Raw genomic sequence first — 17,293 nt, 5'->3', positions numbered from 1 at the left:
ACTGTAAATATCTACATCTGCTTAAGTATTGAATTCACTATTAATAAATCCAGTAATTTCAATATTCGTCAGATCCTAGGGAGATTAAGGAACTTAATAACAACATAGAGAAGAAAAATGCAAATAAACTAACATTAGGAAATGAAGTATCTCCTTTTTAGGGATAGGAATAGGGACTGGACCTTTGATTCTACTGGTATAAGGGAACTCCCAGATGATAAAACTCCCTTTACCAATGTATGTTAACACCTTCTCTGCAATATACTTAATAGTCTAGAGAGTTGCCTAAAGCTATGACAGGCTAAGTAACTTGACTAGAGTCCCACAGCAAGTATGTGCAGAAGTGGACCTTGGATGCATGTCTTCCTGGTTTTGAGACCGGTTCTCCATCAACCACAGTGAGATGCTTCTCATTATTGCCTTCTTCCATTTGTTTTTTTAAATACTGAGCTGGGGTGGAGAATCAAGTTGATCAATTAGTGAGAAAGGCTGAAATTTTATTAATCAATAGAAAATACACAAACTTAGCCCTGGATTATTTTAGAATTTAAGATGATATGATTAAATATGGGGATGAGTCAAGGAGAAGGTTAAGGGGTTATCTATAAGTGAGGTTGGCAGACACCTTCTACGCCTTATTACACTTTGATAGAGATCTATTTTGGCATTATTCTTACACTTATTAGCTGAGACATGTTTTTGGTTCATAAATGGAATGAAGACAGAGAGAGGGACAAAAAAAAGAGTTTCTTTAGAAAAAAGAGGTTCAACAATTTCAGCATAACTTTATTCTTTTTCTGCATTAAAAAATAGAACAAAAGAAATTGTTTTTCATTATCCCCTTCCTTCTCCGTTAGAACATTTAAATTATTCCCACAACAATCACAGAATTTGAGTTAGAAAGGACCTCATTGGCTACCTACTCCCACCCAAAATAGAAAGGAATTCCCATTTTAATTTGCCCCACAAGTGAGCATCCAGTATCTATCTGAAGTCCTCCAAAGAGGGGCAACTCATCACCTCTTGAGACAGCCCATTCCACTTGTGGACAACTCCACATTTTGGCATTCTTCTCCTCACTGGTTTTTGGGACCTTTTTTGCCATTTGGGTTAGTCAATTTTTTAAGGTGTTATTTTCTTCAGTATTTTTTGAGTCTCCTTTAGCAAGTTGTTGACTCATTTTTCATGATTTTCTTGTACAATTCTCATTTCTCTTCCCAATTTTTCCTCTACTTCTCTTACTTGCTTTTCAAAATTCTTTTTGAGCTCTTCCACAGCCTGGGACTGATTCATATTTTCCTTGGAGGCTTTGACTTTGTTGTCTTCTGGTTGTGTGTTTTGATCTTCTTTGTCACCAAAGTAAGATTTTACAGTTGGAGTTTTTTCCTCTGTTTGCACATGTTCCCAGCCAATTACCTGACTTTTTAACTCTTTGTTAAGGTAGGGCTCTGCTTCCAGTGTGGAGGGTGCACTGTCCCAAGCTTCAGGGGTTTTGTGCAGCTGTTTTCAGAGATACTTCTAGAGACTTGTAAATTTTCAGTTCTTCCAAGGTGGTATGATCAAAGCAGAGGTGTTTACCCTTTCCTGGCCTGTGCTCTGGTCTATGAGTGACCACAAGCACTGTTTTCTGCCTTGGAACTGTGACGAGGATTCCCTCTCCACTGCCTGCCACAAGATCTGCCATGCCAGCACTCCTCATCCCAGAACCACCACCCAGGACTAAGATCCAGATCCAAGCACAGGCAAAGCAAGAGAATCCTGCCTCAGTGACAGCAAAGAGATCCCTACAATCCCCCTCTGATCAGCTGCTTGATCCCCCCACCATCTGTGGGCTGAGAGTTTTGGAAGCAGCCATGCCGGGGCTGGGGCCAGACCACACTCCTCTCACCCAGCTACGCCAGACATTTCCTACTGACCTTCTAAGTTGTCTTTGGCATTTCTGGATTGAGAAGTCTGGAAACTGCCACAGCGGCCTGTGATTCAGTCCCCTGAGGCCTGCTCCAGGTTTACTGGGGCCCCATCTTTGCCTGCGTGGCCCACGCTGAACTGCACTCCTCTCCTAGCCTGGTGCAACAGACCTTTCCCATCAACCATCCACGTTGTCTTGGGCTGGAAATTTGTTTCACTATATTTTTGTGGGTTCTGAGCTCTAGAATTTGTTTACAATAATTTTTATAGGTATTTGGAGGGGTTTGGGGAAGAGCTCAAGCAAGTCACTGCTTTTATACTCTGCCATCTTGGCTTTGCCCCCCTACCTCCACATTTTGGGAAGGTTTTTTTCATTTATTTGTTTTCCCTCATGACATCAAAGCTAAATTAGCCTCTTTGCAATTTCCACTCTTTGCTCTTGGTTTATCCTCTGGGGATGAACAGAAAATGCCAAATCCTTCATCAACAGCTTAAAGACAGCTATCACTTCCCTTGTCCTCTCTTTTGCATGTCCCAAAGCCCCAGTTCCTTAAACTGATCCTCAGTGGACTCAAGGCCCTCACCATTTGGGTTGCACTCCTCTGGAGGGCAACATGAGGAATCAATAGATAAAGGGACAATGATATCTCCCATCTATTACTTAATTTTTCAAGGCTTAACTCAAATGCCACCTCCTTCATAAAGCATTCACAATGCTTCCTTCTCCCTCAAATCCTCCACGAAAAGAAAAGTCCCCCTCTTTAAATTTCTTATAGCATTTTGTTGGGAAAGAGGGCAAAGGCTTATTATTATACTCTTTTTTGTAGCATAAGTATCTGTGTGTATACCCTCTCCCCGATACCCGGGACACCTGTTTGCTATCTAGAACATCCTCAAGAACCAGACTATGCTTGTTTTTATATCCCCAATACCTAGCACAATACCTTTTCACAGAGTAGGTACTTAGTATAGGTTTGTTAAATTATGTTGAATAAAATTTTATAAAGGAATTTTAGTGATATGAATTGACAAGCAGATTCCAAATATTTTGTACAGCTATTTAACCAGAATACTGAAATGTTCTTCAAGCAGAATCAATTTGAAATTACATGTGGTTACAATCCATGGAAAATATGAAAGTGTGAACCACTTTCAAAACCAGCAACAGATTGGGCAAGATGTACTTGGTTATTTTATTGTATTTAATATGCAGTACTTTGTAGATAGCATCTCTCTTACTGCCTCACATTTTAGGTTTGCTGCTTTCGTGTTTTTACTTTCAGGCTGTTTGTGATAAGAAAGGAAAGCAAACAATATGCAAATGACTTCATGTCCTAGATTTAATGCTCACAGAAAAAAAAAACTCATAAGTTTACATCCTTGCACTTCAATATCAGGCAAAAATACTGAGTCAATTTCATTGTTTTGCAAGTTGCTATTATCTATTTCCAAGTGTTATATTTTCCTATCCCAACCTTCTTTCCATTAAGAAGCTTTTGTGTGTGTGTGTGTGTGTGCCTGCATTTGAGGGAAAGAAATGTGGTATTACATAAAGACTGTAAGTGTGAAAGAAAATGGAAGCTGAACAAATGAGATGTTGTATTTTAGCTCTTTCTTTTTTATAAAAGAAAAGCTAATGTTAATTTTAATATTAGCTGGGGAGGTCTCTTAGCTAGAGAGGAAATGTGGAAAAAAATGTTAAAAGGAGACTTCTAGGATTCAAATATAAGTATTTAGAAACAAGGACAACAAGTAATTTTGTAGCAAAACGAAGACAGCAATTTGCAATATCCAAATAAAAATAAATGTTAAATTCAGTCTTTAAGTATTTCAACAGACCATGATGCAGTAGATTAGAGCACTGAATGTGAAAAGGAACACTATTTATGAGAAACTGAAATAGTTCAAATCTGATCAAATAATCATTTACTAAGAAGGTGTCAAATGGTGTTCTAGGAAGAAGGACGGATAAAAATTTAATCTGCATAGCTCACTGTTTTCTTGGATCCTGCATTCTGACGGGGGACATGACACAGACACAGTGACTATTTATAGTTTCAAGTTAGATGCATCATAGTTACAAAGCAAAGGCTTTGTGAAGTCAGAGAGTTAGGGAGGAAGAGGGAGCTGTTACCTGAAGGAAGGTTGGGGTGAACTTGGGAGATAGAGGAGAAAGGAAAAGAGTGGCAATATTGTATAGCAGAAAGAACACTAGCCTTGAAGTTGGAGGAGCTGGGTTTGAATCTTACATCTGTTTCTTTGCTAGTGTGACTTCGAGCAAGTGACTTAGCCTCTCTGGACCTCACTCTCTTCATCTGTAAAGTAAGTGAGTTGAACGACAGAGCTCCAAGATCCTTTCTGGTTCTAGATCTTATAGCCAGGGAATATTTGCAAAATCTAAAAAGTGAACACATACACATTTATAGATTTAGGTATAACTAATGGCATGCAGGAAGAAAGAACTTTTTGCAGATTAGGCGAGGGGTAGTATAGGATAAATATTAATCATGTGGAACTATATAAAATTTTGTTGTTATTCAGTCATTTCAGTCGTGTCCTACTCTTCATGATCCCATTTGGGGTGTTCTTGGCAAAGGTACTAGAGTGGTTTCCCATTTCCTTCTCCAGCTCATTTTACAGATGAGGAAATTAAGGCAAACAGGGTTAAGTGACTTGCCCAGGGACACATAGCTAGTAAGTGTCTGAGGCTGGATCTGAACTCAGGAAGATGAGTCTTCCTGACTCTAGGCCCAGCACTCTATGCACTCTAGCGCTACCTAGCTGTCCCATGGCAGTTAGAATGCAGATCTAGAATTTCTCCTATAATACAGTATTGTTTTTTCCTATAACCTGCTTCACCCACCGTGTCAGATTATCTCATCATTTGCTCTTATTTTAATTTTTATAAGGAACTCTTCAATCTTGTTACCTAAAAAGTTTCCTGTAGGAATCTTCTTCGTTGACAATACACAGTTGGAAATGTTCTGTACGACTTCATTTTTTCTCTTTTCCCACTGCTTTCTCACAGACACCTACCCTCACTGTGCAAATGCAGATATCTTCATGCCCCATTACTGTCCCCTGAGGTAAAGTGTACAAAACTTTGACCTGGCCTTCTCAGCCTTGACTTTCCAGGGGAAAAGATGCAAATGAAGATACAAGAGGGCAGTTCAAATACATCAGTGCGACAACTTTAGATTAGATGGAGATCTAAAGGTGACTAAAGTGATGGGACTATTTCTGCATGTAGCTTTCTGAGACAGACTGCAGATTAACAACATGACACTAACTTGTCAGAGAGGTACCAGGCACAGATTCACACATAAGTCAGGGCTTTTTTTATTCTCAAGTTTTTATCTCTCAGTAGTTGCCTCATAACTCACAGGACTTGGTCAATCTCTTCCTACTCAATACACAGATGTCTAAGAGGGAGGCCCAACAACACCCAGACTACCCATTTCCCCTGTTTGAGGGACTGAGGGAGGGCAGTAGTACCAGTAGAGAAAAAAACCAGCCCTAAGTGGGTCTGGTGATACTCTATATAGTTCTGTTGCTATTAAACCTAGAAGGGAATACAAATTAGTAAGTGTGGAGTTCAGAGGTCCACAGGAAGGGGAGAATATAATCATACTTGCAATATAATTAGTTTTTTTCCCAATTCTTTTTAACATCACTCCTTGAAACAAATTCCTTTAAACTGGAGAAAAAGACAATAAAAAGACAACTTTCAACACTTTCTTCAATTAAAGCTTCAAACTGGCTAAGTTCCACTTCGTTTTTATTAATGCACTTATTTCAATGATATATTTCTATTTTCCATGTAAGACTTTCAGTCTTGAATTCAGAGGCAGAGAGATTTCAGTGAAATCTGAATTCATGGAAGAAAATATATTCTTCTTCCCCAGGGAATGACCCCTAGCAAGAAGTTTTGATAGGCATTCTTCAATCTCCTCTATTTCTGTGCATCTTGATTTAACTTTTTGCATCAACATCATCTGCTTCTTGGCAAACTTGATGAGATCTTCCTTGGGTAATGTTTCCAACTTAGATTTGCCAGCCCCAGGTGTGGCTGATGAGGCCACCACATCTTGCCCGGGATCCTCCATGTCCATGCTGGATCACACACACCCACACACACAAGCACACCCTCACCGTGGTCCGGACTAGCCGGTCGCAGTTGCTGCTGCCGCCACCGCCACAGTCACTTCCAATGACCTTTATTTCTTTAATAAAGTTATATCTAGTTTTTAAAAATGGCTCAACTTCAATTTAGATTTTACCCAACTTTCTATAACCTGCTTCTGCTTTATCAGTGACATTATTTCTTTTTACACAGAACCTTTTATCTTCTATAATATATATACATGGATTTCATTCTCTTAATACAATTTTCTTGTAAACACCAGTTTTTTCATAATGTTCTTCAGTTCTAGCCTAGTTTTTCTATTTCCTCTTTATTAATTCTAGTGCCTATTCTCATGTTTTGTTTTTTTACACCACAGGTATAATATAGGGTCCATATAATCACACTTTGACCTGATAAACATTTAAATAGTACTTTAGAGACAATTTCTTACCTGAACAAAGCTGTTCCACTTTTGTGTAGTTTAAAGATACTATGTCATTCACCCATGCAATGATGTCATGTCTGCTCATAGTCTCTTGGGTTATCGAGGTAGAATACACATTGACCGCCATTCCCCAACTGGAAAAAAAGATATATTTACTTTAAAATAAATAACTATAATAGAATTCTACAAATAAACCATACTGAAATTGGAGCAGTCTTTCAGACAACTGTTGCTTATAACTACCCAGATGTAAGTGACACAAAAATTTAAAATTTAAGCTTTTTTTTAAAAAATAGCTGTCAACATATCTTATACTAACAATCTCCAAACTATATGGAATGAAAAGCTTTCAAAATATATTTGCCTTAGGGAAGACATTGACATTATGTGGGAAAGGATTGAGACATAAATCATCCCTGTTTTCAAGTATTCTATTGGAGTTTTCCCAAAGATGCTTTTGGTGACTCTAGAGAAGAAGAGTTTACATTCCAATAACTGTATTCAATTACAAAAATCAATTATCTTATCCATCTACATAACAGCAAACACAACAACTTGACTGACAACTTGATTGCTCTCAAACCATTTCTATCTGTACCCCATCTAAAAAGACAAATAAAGAAGATAACAGTGATAATAATAACCATGAAGCCTATGAAAAAGATAAAGTCCAAGAAAGGAAAGAACAGGCCCTCCCACCCTTCATGAGTAATACCTATATGAATTCTACCAATAATATGTCAAATATGTCAACAAAGAAGCATCAAAAAGATCTGAGTCATCAGGATTTTTTCATAAAAACAGAGTAATTTATCAGTGATACAAGCTCAAGTAATTGCTACCAGAAATTAGAAAAAGGTCATCCTTAAGAAGCCCAGACTTACTGATCAATGAAGATTTTGCACGCAAATGGTAGAAACTATGCAACATATGACTATAGGTTGTAGCACATGCTGAATACCTAGAAAGACAATATCAAGTGGGCTAGAATTTTGTACCACAAGCTTGATATCCTTCTTAAATTAAGAGATAACAAATTCCCAAACTAATAAACCCCTAAATATCCTTGAAAATTCAATAAGTAAATCTGTTCAGTAATGATACTTCAATTCTAGACATACTACCTACGAAATGTCATAAAACACATTTTTAATGGTGTTACCATACTGAATACTCAACCTCCAAATGATATTGTCCTTTCATGCATTTTTAAAGACCAGGTTCACCGCCACTCATCTAATTTCTTACAGTATCAGAATGGCCTTTCAAGTCTTAAATAATAATAATATAATAATAACAAGACAACAACAATAACATAATAAATAAAACATTTACATAGGACTTCAAGGGTCCTTCCATTTCTAAATGATTATATCAGACTAACTAATCTGACTAATTAATGGAATTTTGACATCAAATCTACAACTATGTTAATAATAATATCTTGAATTTCTAGTAATAATCTACTTCTGTAAGACTTTACAATTTATAAATTTACTTCCCCATGTATTTATCATATCATTCGATCTTTATACCCATGGAAATGGAATCCATGGTAGGAATATCCTGGAAACATTGCTCTGCTCCTATAAGCAGAGGTCCATGAAGTTCAGGGATGGCAAGCAGGAGAGTCAGGAATGATACCTCCTCTATAGATGCTAGAATCCTGGAAAAGCCCTAATCGGCATCTGGATGGCACAGTGGATAGGGTGCTAGGGCTGGAGTCAGGAAGATTCAACTTCCTGAGTTCAAATCTGGTCTCAGATACTTAACTTTTATTATTATTATTATTATTATTATTACTCATTCATTCACATATTCATTCTTCCTTTGATCATCAACCAAGAAATGAAAATCTATAAAATAAACCAGACCCATATTTTAAATGGTTATAAAGTTAATTCCAAATTACCTGAGGAGGAAAACAAGTCTGTAGTAATCAACAATGAAAAATGAATGTTAATTAAGTCCCATAGGCACTCAGTGCAAATAGATTGTAAGGAAGTACAAGCACCAAAAAAACCCCAAGTAAATAGTAGTTATAGCATATGTTTTGTGTCTGTAATCCCCCTTGTAAACTTCAATAAAGATTTCTTATTAGTGCTAGGGATTTGAAGTGAACAAAAGCTTAACTAAATCTTGTGCTTGAGGCAACTACTACAAAATGTGCCCTGGCAAGTAGTACCCTCAAATCAACTTTTTAAAGATGAACTGAATTAGGAATGGAGGAGGAAACCTTGGATGCTGGGACACTGCTCCTTTGGGATGGGGGCAGGGCACAGAGACCTTTGGGCATTGGAGATTCTGGAACATCAGAAGGTCAATACAGAGGGACAGAGCAAGGAAGGCCTAGGTTTGTGGACAAAACTAGACTGTGTTGGGGCTCCTAGAGGAAGGAGCAGTGCCATGTAATAGCTTCCTGTTTCAACTAATTAATCTGGCTAATTAGGCACTATGCTCAACTGTATGCACTGGCTTGGTTAAAAGTGTTGCCAGCATCCTCTAATTTTTAGTGCTCTGGGACAAAGCCTCCGCCATTTAGCCCTAGTTGAAGCTCTAGAAATGAAACAGCAAAAAAAAAACCAAAAAAACCCAAAACCAAAATATAGCTGAATAAAAGTTTACATTTAATATTACAAGAAACTGCTCTTCATTAGTAATTCTTTATTTGTTTTTTATTCAGCCAAGATTAAAAAAAAAGGATTGTAATAAATAGTTCAAGAATGAAGTTATAAATGGGAGTATAGTTGGTAGAAAAGAAAATGGGTCAATAAAACATGGGGATGATGCTAATTAGTGATTGTTTGCTTACCTTGCTATTTCCTAAGACAGACTCACTAAGAGTCTTGGAAATATATGTCTCCATCTCTCAATAAGTTCACTAGAACCTGGCTCTCACACATATATATTTTCACACTTGAGACAACATTTTCCCACTTTTCTGTCCTACGTGATTTATTCTCTAGGTTCAATGCTGAGGGATGTAATATGGTGATTACTCTCACCTTTACCTTCTTCCTCCAGTTTTGCCTTTTTGGCTGTCCTGGGAACTATATTACGATTTTATGCCATTGTTTGAAAAAGAAAATAGTACAAGAAACAAGATTCACAAGGCATTAAAGAGGAAAATAGTCAAAGATATTTTAAAAGTATGTCTTGGTGTATCAAGAGAACATTTAAATTTTTTGAGATAACTATTGTTTTTTTCCCTTTTGATTATTTTTGATTCTTAAATGGCTGGGTCTGGTTAATAATTTATTTTCACATCAGCTTTTGCTCTTTGGGCACTCAATTTTTTCTTTAATAAATTCTTTGTAACTCAGAATGGAAATATGATTTTTAGACTTTGAAGAATTTTTTGGGAATAATGGAATAAAAATACATGCCAGAAAATAAATAATATAAAATTCCAAACATAGGTATCCATCACATCCTGAGAAAGATTTACCAAGTATATAATATATGTGTGATATATATGTGTGATAAAATTATGGGGTCACAGTTAATAATGAATTAAAACAAGAAAACTGACTAAAATGTTCTTCTTTGGTTAGTGATAACATCCATCTAGGTGAACTCATTTATTTGATTTTATTTTTACCATTTAATAAGAATCTAAGACAAAGGACTAAGATTCCTAGATGTGGTTTATTTTTATTTTTAATCAAAATTTTTAAAACTGCATGGTCAGGATGCAAATTTTGGTTTGATCATTGTATGGGACAATTAGTTTTCTTTTATTTCTTACCCACAACTTGTATTTCTATATTTGCCCAGTCATCTCATAAACTATAGGTTGTTGGTTGCAAGGCAAATTTGTGGATGGCTCAGCACAATTCATTACAACTACCAGAAAAGCAACTCCAATCATAAGACCTCATGATTGTGGATTAGCAGCAGCCTCTTCATGTCTAAAAAACACAATACTATTTTTTCCTTTCACATTTCTGAAATGATTCTTTCACATGGAAGGTAGATCAGTTCAATGTGGAATGTTAACCCAAATTGTCTTGAGACTGAGGTTACTGTTATACAATGAGGCTTTTTTGAATTTCAGATCTTACACATATTTATCCAAAATTATCTATAAGCAAAATTACCATGAGATCAATTTTGGACAATTATTACTACATAACCTAGTGTAGAGAACACTAGGATTTTCTTTTTGACAAATGTCCTGTAATTCAAAACAAGATACTGTTTTTAGTTTTTGAAGAATATTTTTGGAAAGGAGGAAACACGTGCTATCAAATAAATCATACAAGAAGCCAAACATGGATATATGACTAATAATATATTAGGAGGCACTGGTTCTAGTTCTAGCTTTTCCCCAGGGGATCACTGTGAAATTCTATTTTTAAAATCTCTTTGACTTTAAAATGTAAGGTACATATTATTCCTACTTCACAGGGGGCTCTCTGGAAGAAATGACATATAACATTCAAGATACTTATTATTTTTATTTATTGAAGAATTTCAAAGAATTCTTTTCTGTTGAGAAAAAGAACTTGCTACGAGAAGGCTAAGAATGGTGATTGCAGAAGGAAAGCTGACAACACATTTCATGGCATGTATCCTTATTTTTGGATCTGTGACCATGCCTTTAACACTGCAAACCGTCTAGCATCTGGGATGTATGCATTTCTCCCCTGCGACACCCTTGCAAAGACAGGAAAAGAAAGTGCTGCATTCTTATTTTGTGACATTTTGTTAACACTTTTAGGGGCAATTGTGATGGTAGATGGAGGGCTGGTCTTTGAGTAAGACAGTGAGGTTCTGCTTCTTGCATATGCTAGCTGCATGACTATCAGCAAGTTAGTTAACTTCTTGGTGCCCCCAGGATGCTTGATTTGGAGTTAAAAAAAACCTGGGCTCAAATCTGGATCTACCACTTGCTATTCTACTTACTACCTGGAAATATCATTCACTTATAGCACAGTGCCTGGCACATAGTAGGCATTTAATAAATGCCTATTCCCTTCTTCCTTTCCACATATATCTCTAATGATCTGGTTATTAGCAGTGAGCAGTATTTACATTTCCCCCTTGGAACAAAATTTTCTACTTGCAGATGAACACGATATTCTTAGATTCAGTTCATGGCGTGTATACAGTGGGGAGCAGAAATTTTAAAATATATGATGATTCAAATGGTGAATACCTCAGGAGATAATTCTCTACTCATCATTTTCTTATTGGAAATTGAGCAAAGGCAGGAAAAAAAAAGAGAGGCATATAAAAGAGAGAAGTAATAATTTATATGGGTGGAGGATGGAAAAGAAAAATATAGCCCTTTAGAGACAAGCCTTGACAATAACACAACATCTCCCTGGAGACATACTACAGTAACTTTATTGAGTTTCATTTAAAATTATATATTAAGGCTTCCCTTTAGATTGGAGAGAAACTGTCATGTTCACAGATTCGAATGAATAAATGGAGTCATCTCACTATTTCTCTACTTTCTGGTTAGAGACATACTTTAACTAGTCTAAATAAAAGAAATTATTTTATTCTTAAAGACTTTTTTGATGTCTCTGTCATAGAATTAGGTTGGAGAGTACATAACTAAGGTAAATTTACTCTTCTAGACCTAGACATTGAGCCTCTTTTAGTAAAGACTACCAAGTTAATGGTGATACCTGCTTAGAGTAACTTAGGTTCACTGGTTAAATTTACTTCATGAAGAGATAATGGAGAAGTGTAATGATACAACATGAGATCCAAAGTATTTTAAAAAACATATAATTTTAGTAAAATAACACAGAGGAAACATGATTTTTAAAAAAAATGGTTCGCAAATTAATGGAAAACAAACTAATATGATTATGTATCTTTGTTACTCAACTGCACTTTTAGCAAACTGTGATTATATAAACTTTCAAAGATCATTAAATGCCATAGCTGATGTGGTCTTGGTAGAGGCATTTTTATTTTACAAATGAGAAGACTTGCCTATCCAATTAAAAAAAAAAAAGCGGAACTAGAACCCCAGCCCAGGGGTAGAGAACCTGTGGCCTTGAGGCCACATGTGGTCCTCTAAGTCCTGATTCAGTCAAGGTGTTGAGGACCTACAAGGCCACATCAAGCCTTGAGGCCGCAGGTTCCCCACCCCTGACTGTAGACTCTTAGTTGCCAGTTACAGTAGTTTTTCCTTCATATCAACTGACAGACTTTTAAAAAGTATCATCTTCTCTATTTACAACTCTTATTGCTGCCTGTGATGGTATTTCTTATACTCCCTTACAACTCCCATTCTACTTAGAACACTTACTTTACTTTGTAGTTCTTTCTGGTAGAAACAGTAACAAAATCCTACTCATTTCTTCAGGCTAAAAGTCACCTCCCAAGCCCACATCTCCTCATCCTGTTTATTAATCGCCATCACTCTGACAAAATCTCATCACAAGATGGTGAGACATCATCTTTCTCCTTGACGCATCAGGCATGCTTTTCCCTTATGCCAATGCCAACTTCTAAATGACATTTTCTTAAAGAGATACTAAACCCTCTTTATCTTACGAAGATTGTAAATTCTATTAAACAAGTGAATTTGGTTTAAACTAAATATATAGGTTTCTTTATGATTTTCAAGAAGAGATTACACAATAATCCAATCCAATGGGTTACAGAACAGCATTCATTACCATTCAACAAGTAACTAAGTATTTATTAAGTATATTTTATGTACTAAGAAATAAAAGTACTCCCTGACATCATGAAGTTAACAATCCAGGGGCAGGGGGAAGGAAATAACGTTAACTTCCATTTATATAGTACTTAATAAAGTGCAAAATTCATTCCTAACAATAAGCCCATGAGGAAGGCAATGGAAGTATTATCATTGTCTCTATTTTACAGATGAGGAAACTGAAGCTCAGAGCGGTTGAATGGCTTGCCCAAGGCAACCCAACTAGGAAACATCAAGAGTGGGAACTCAAGCCTCAAGTTTCCTTCTGGTCTGTCCTGGGCTCATAGAATTACATGACCAGAGGATCTACATTTAGAGTTGAAAGGGACCTTCAGAATCACCAAGATCAAACACTGTCCCCAGCCCTTTTTATAGGAGAGGAAAGTGAGACCCAGAGAGGGGAATTCACTTGTCTGGGGTCACAGTGGTAGTAAATGGCAGCAGTATCAAACTCAAATAGAAATAGGGGTCAGTAAAATGTATGTAAGCACCCCTGTGGGAGGAATGCTGCCTCAAAAAACCACACAATCACACTATGTTTTATTGCATTTTTATTTATTTTGTTAGATATTTTCCAATTACATCTTATTTTGGTTTTTGGGAGGCCGGCTGGCCCGTGATTGGCACCTGTGCCCTATAGATACTGGAGTAAGGGAGTGACATGAACAGACCCACACATAAGTGACATTACACCAGCAATAGTATGAAGAATGAACTAGGAAAGGGAAGCCCCGGAAGCAGGAAGACCAGTTAGGAGCCTATTCCTGGATGAAGCAAGATGAGGCTTTATTTAACGGAGCAGTTAAAGTAGGAAAGGAAGGAAGGCACACACATGAGAACTACTGCAAAAATAGACTGAAAGACCTTGGCAACATAGGAGTGGAAAGAATCAAAAATGAAAAGATGAATCCATGGTTTTTCAAGCCTGAGTGACTGGCAAAATGGTAGAAACCAGAGAATATGAGAAGTTTTGGGGAAGGGTGGATTAGAAAAAAGGGAATTTCCACTTTAGACATTGAGTTTTAGATATTCATGGAGATATCTAGCAGAGACTTGGAAATATAGGACTGTTGTTCTAAGGAGAGGTTGATGGAAAGAGAGACGGATCTGGCAGTGGCATACATAGATATAATAACTGAAGCCTGGAGAGTGGATGAGGTTCTCAAACCAGAGAATGTAGAGAGAGGAGAAGGGGGTCAAAGACAGAACAAAGATTCTGATTAACCGATAACAGAATGAAACTCAAAACAGCACAAGATTTCATAAACTGATGTAAGGCCTCCAAAATGACTGGATAGGGAATGTCCAAGGGTCAGAAAGATATTTAAATTCTATAGGAATTCTTCCTGTGATTCCCAACTACAAATTCTATAACCATATGGCACAGTAGATAGAGAGCTAGGCCTGGAATCAGGAAGACCTAAGTTAAAATCTGGCATCAGATACTAGCTGTGTGACCTTGGGCAAGTCACTTAAGCTCTGCCTGCTTCAGTTTTCTCAACTGTAAAATAAGGATAATAATAGCACCTACCTCCCATGGCTGTTGTGAAGAGCAAATAAGATAACATTTGTAAAGTGCTTAGCACAATGCCTGGTTCATAGTAAACACCTAATAAATCCTTCTTTCCTTTCCTTCCTTCTTTCCCCCCTCCCCATCCTCAGTGTGGCTCGAGTACAAGACAAGAGATGATTTTTTTTTATCAAGGTTAAGAGTATTTTAATTAAACAGTATAACTACATTATATTTGCAAGAAGTAAAAAAAATTTATTTGCAATGTCCTAAATGTCCATGTAGTTGAAACAAATGATTGACTTAACATACTTTAGGAACAGAATCTCACTGTTGTAGAGAACGCTGCCAAGCTACTCATTCTGCCTTACTTACTGATAAGCCATTCTCCTCTGGATACCTACTCAATTCCAGCTTGTCCTTTGATCTTCAACTCCCTGCCTTCTGCTGCCTTCCTCCCTGACCCTTCCTGCCAAGACCCCAATACTCCCATTAGGTTCCAAGTCTTTAGACACTCATGTCGTTATCCATCATGAACCTGAGTCGACTTTGGGCAGCAAGAGGCCACAACTGAGAAGCTAAAGCCAGTGCAAGACATTGTTAGGAAAACACAACATAAGATAGCACAGGACCTAGACCAGAGTGCACAGGTGAGTGACTGTCTGGTACTTTAGCCTCTCAGTTCTGCATCCTATTGTCTCCCTAGCAGTTTACTTTCCAAATCTGGTGTCCAAGATTGTTTTATAAAAGTGGTTTTCGAGAAAGAAAGGATTCTTGCTTCGAAAAAAGCAAAAGACTGAAAGCAACTTTAAGTTGACTCCTCCCAGAGGAATTTGCTTTTCATGGTAGCCAAAACTTTAAGTTAAAGGAATGAAGTTCCTTTGGGAGAATTTCAGAAAGGAAATGGGAAATTGGGGAGTGGAAGAGATGAGCAAGGCACAAACTTGCTAGGATCCTAAATCACATTAAACAGGTAAATGTTTATTTTGCCTATGAGTAAGGTTAGTCCTGTGAGTACATACTACTGGAGGAAAAAGGAATAAGAACCGAGCACAGTATTTAGAATGGCAAGATGATACAGAAAGAATGGGGTATTAAAGACCACAAAGGTGACCCTTACCAAAATTATATTCTTTCCTTAATTTTACTAAGCATCATTTTCTATTCCCATTATAATGAAAGTGGACACCTAATTTGAACCTCTTTGAAGGAGACACCTGGAACAAAAAGACTTAAGTGGCTAGCCTCTGGATTTAGAGCTGGGAAGGATTCCTGGCTCACTAATCTGCCAGCTGTAACATATAAACCATGCTGATATTTTAGGAATTACTGGATTTAACATTTCCAGTGACTACATATTTTATTCCTTGGGTCTTTCAGATTGCTATTTGTGGTCGCTTGGTAAAAATGGACAAAGACCCTGCACATCATTCCTTGCTTGTAACTCTTTTCAGCCCTAATAAAGACTTACTTCAGAGTTCCCGATTAGTATCTTGGCTACATGTTTAGCAAAAATCTATTTTTGAAATTAAAAAAAAAAAAGGCCAAACCCAACAACAATAACCCTTTGGGAGTATTACCCTAGAGGACTTGTGCCTATCCAAAGGGCAGTATTTACATAACAGTAAAATTCATTTTTAAACTCTCTGAGAACATTTTGAGATGGAAATAGAAAATGATGTACCAATAAAATTAAGCCTATTAACAAGATAAGGAAAGTGTAAACTACTAATGAAGAGAAAATATTCCAGTGTGTTTGACTCCAAGATATGTAATGTCCGTCCATGTCTTCTTAAATTTCCAATAGCTCTATAGAACTGTAGACAGAAACAGGTACAATAGTAACTGTCCCATATATCTGTGTAAGATTTCAGCTTAAAACAGCTCAAAGTTGTGATTTGGCTCTTACTGGCCTATATTCTACTATGGTGTCAAAACAGCCATTTTCAAGGCAGAAGATAATTATTTAATTTGAGATGAAACTTATAAAGCTTCTTAAAGAATATATAGTGATGGGGCAGCTAGGTGGCGCAGTGGATAGAGCACCAGCCCTGGAGTCAGGAGGACCTGAATTCAAATTTGACTTCAGACATGTAACACTCACTAGCTGTGTGACCCTGGGCAAGTCACTTAACCCCATTGCCTAGCCAAAAAAAAAAAGAATATATATAGTGACAATGCATTGACCAGTTGTACTATTTACTTCTACAGGACAAACTGTTATAATAGGGTGTGATTCCAACTTGCTTTGCTTATATGGTCTAGTTGCTTTCAACTAAATAGGTGTTATCCTTGATTCTTCCTTAGCACTCACCCCACATGTCATCTGTTACCAAGTCTCATTGTTTCTACCATCACAACATCTCTTGCATAATTTCTCATCTTGGGGCTCATAGAATCATAGGCCCTCATCACCTTACACCTCCACTACTTTAATAGCCCCACTGGATGGTCTCCCCAGGAAGTCTCTCCCCATTTCAGTCTGTCCTCTACTCAGCTGTCAAAATGAGAGACCTCCCTCCCTCTCTTATATTCAACTATCTTGTATTAGTTCTGTATTTATTCTAAATACATAAACACACACACACACACACACACACACACACACACACA

The 17,293-nt window shown here is 37.1% G+C and overlaps 1 protein-coding gene across 3 annotated transcripts in view; it reads right to left on the bottom strand.

Moving 5' to 3' along the window:
* LOC114053760 (microtubule-associated protein RP/EB family member 2) overlaps positions 1-17,293 on the bottom strand; it is a 193,017-nt gene that overhangs the window by 65,199 nt on the left and 110,525 nt on the right. For all 3 annotated transcript variants that reach the window (XM_027876899.1, XM_027876898.1, XM_027876897.1), the window contains one exon: positions 6,486-6,613. In XM_027876899.1, the coding sequence (XP_027732700.1) occupies positions 6,486-6,606 (121 nt within the window). In that variant the 5' untranslated portion in view covers positions 6,607-6,613. The remainder of the gene's footprint in view (positions 1-6,485; positions 6,614-17,293) is intronic.

Source organism: Vombatus ursinus, unplaced genomic scaffold (genome assembly GCF_900497805.2).
Source record: "Vombatus ursinus unplaced genomic scaffold, bare-nosed wombat genome assembly UNPS02014812.1, whole genome shotgun sequence".
Classification (NCBI taxonomy): Eukaryota; Metazoa; Chordata; class Mammalia; order Diprotodontia; family Vombatidae; genus Vombatus; species Vombatus ursinus.
The sequence above is the reverse complement of the archived record's forward strand: the minus strand, read 5'-3'. Positions and strand labels throughout refer to the sequence as shown.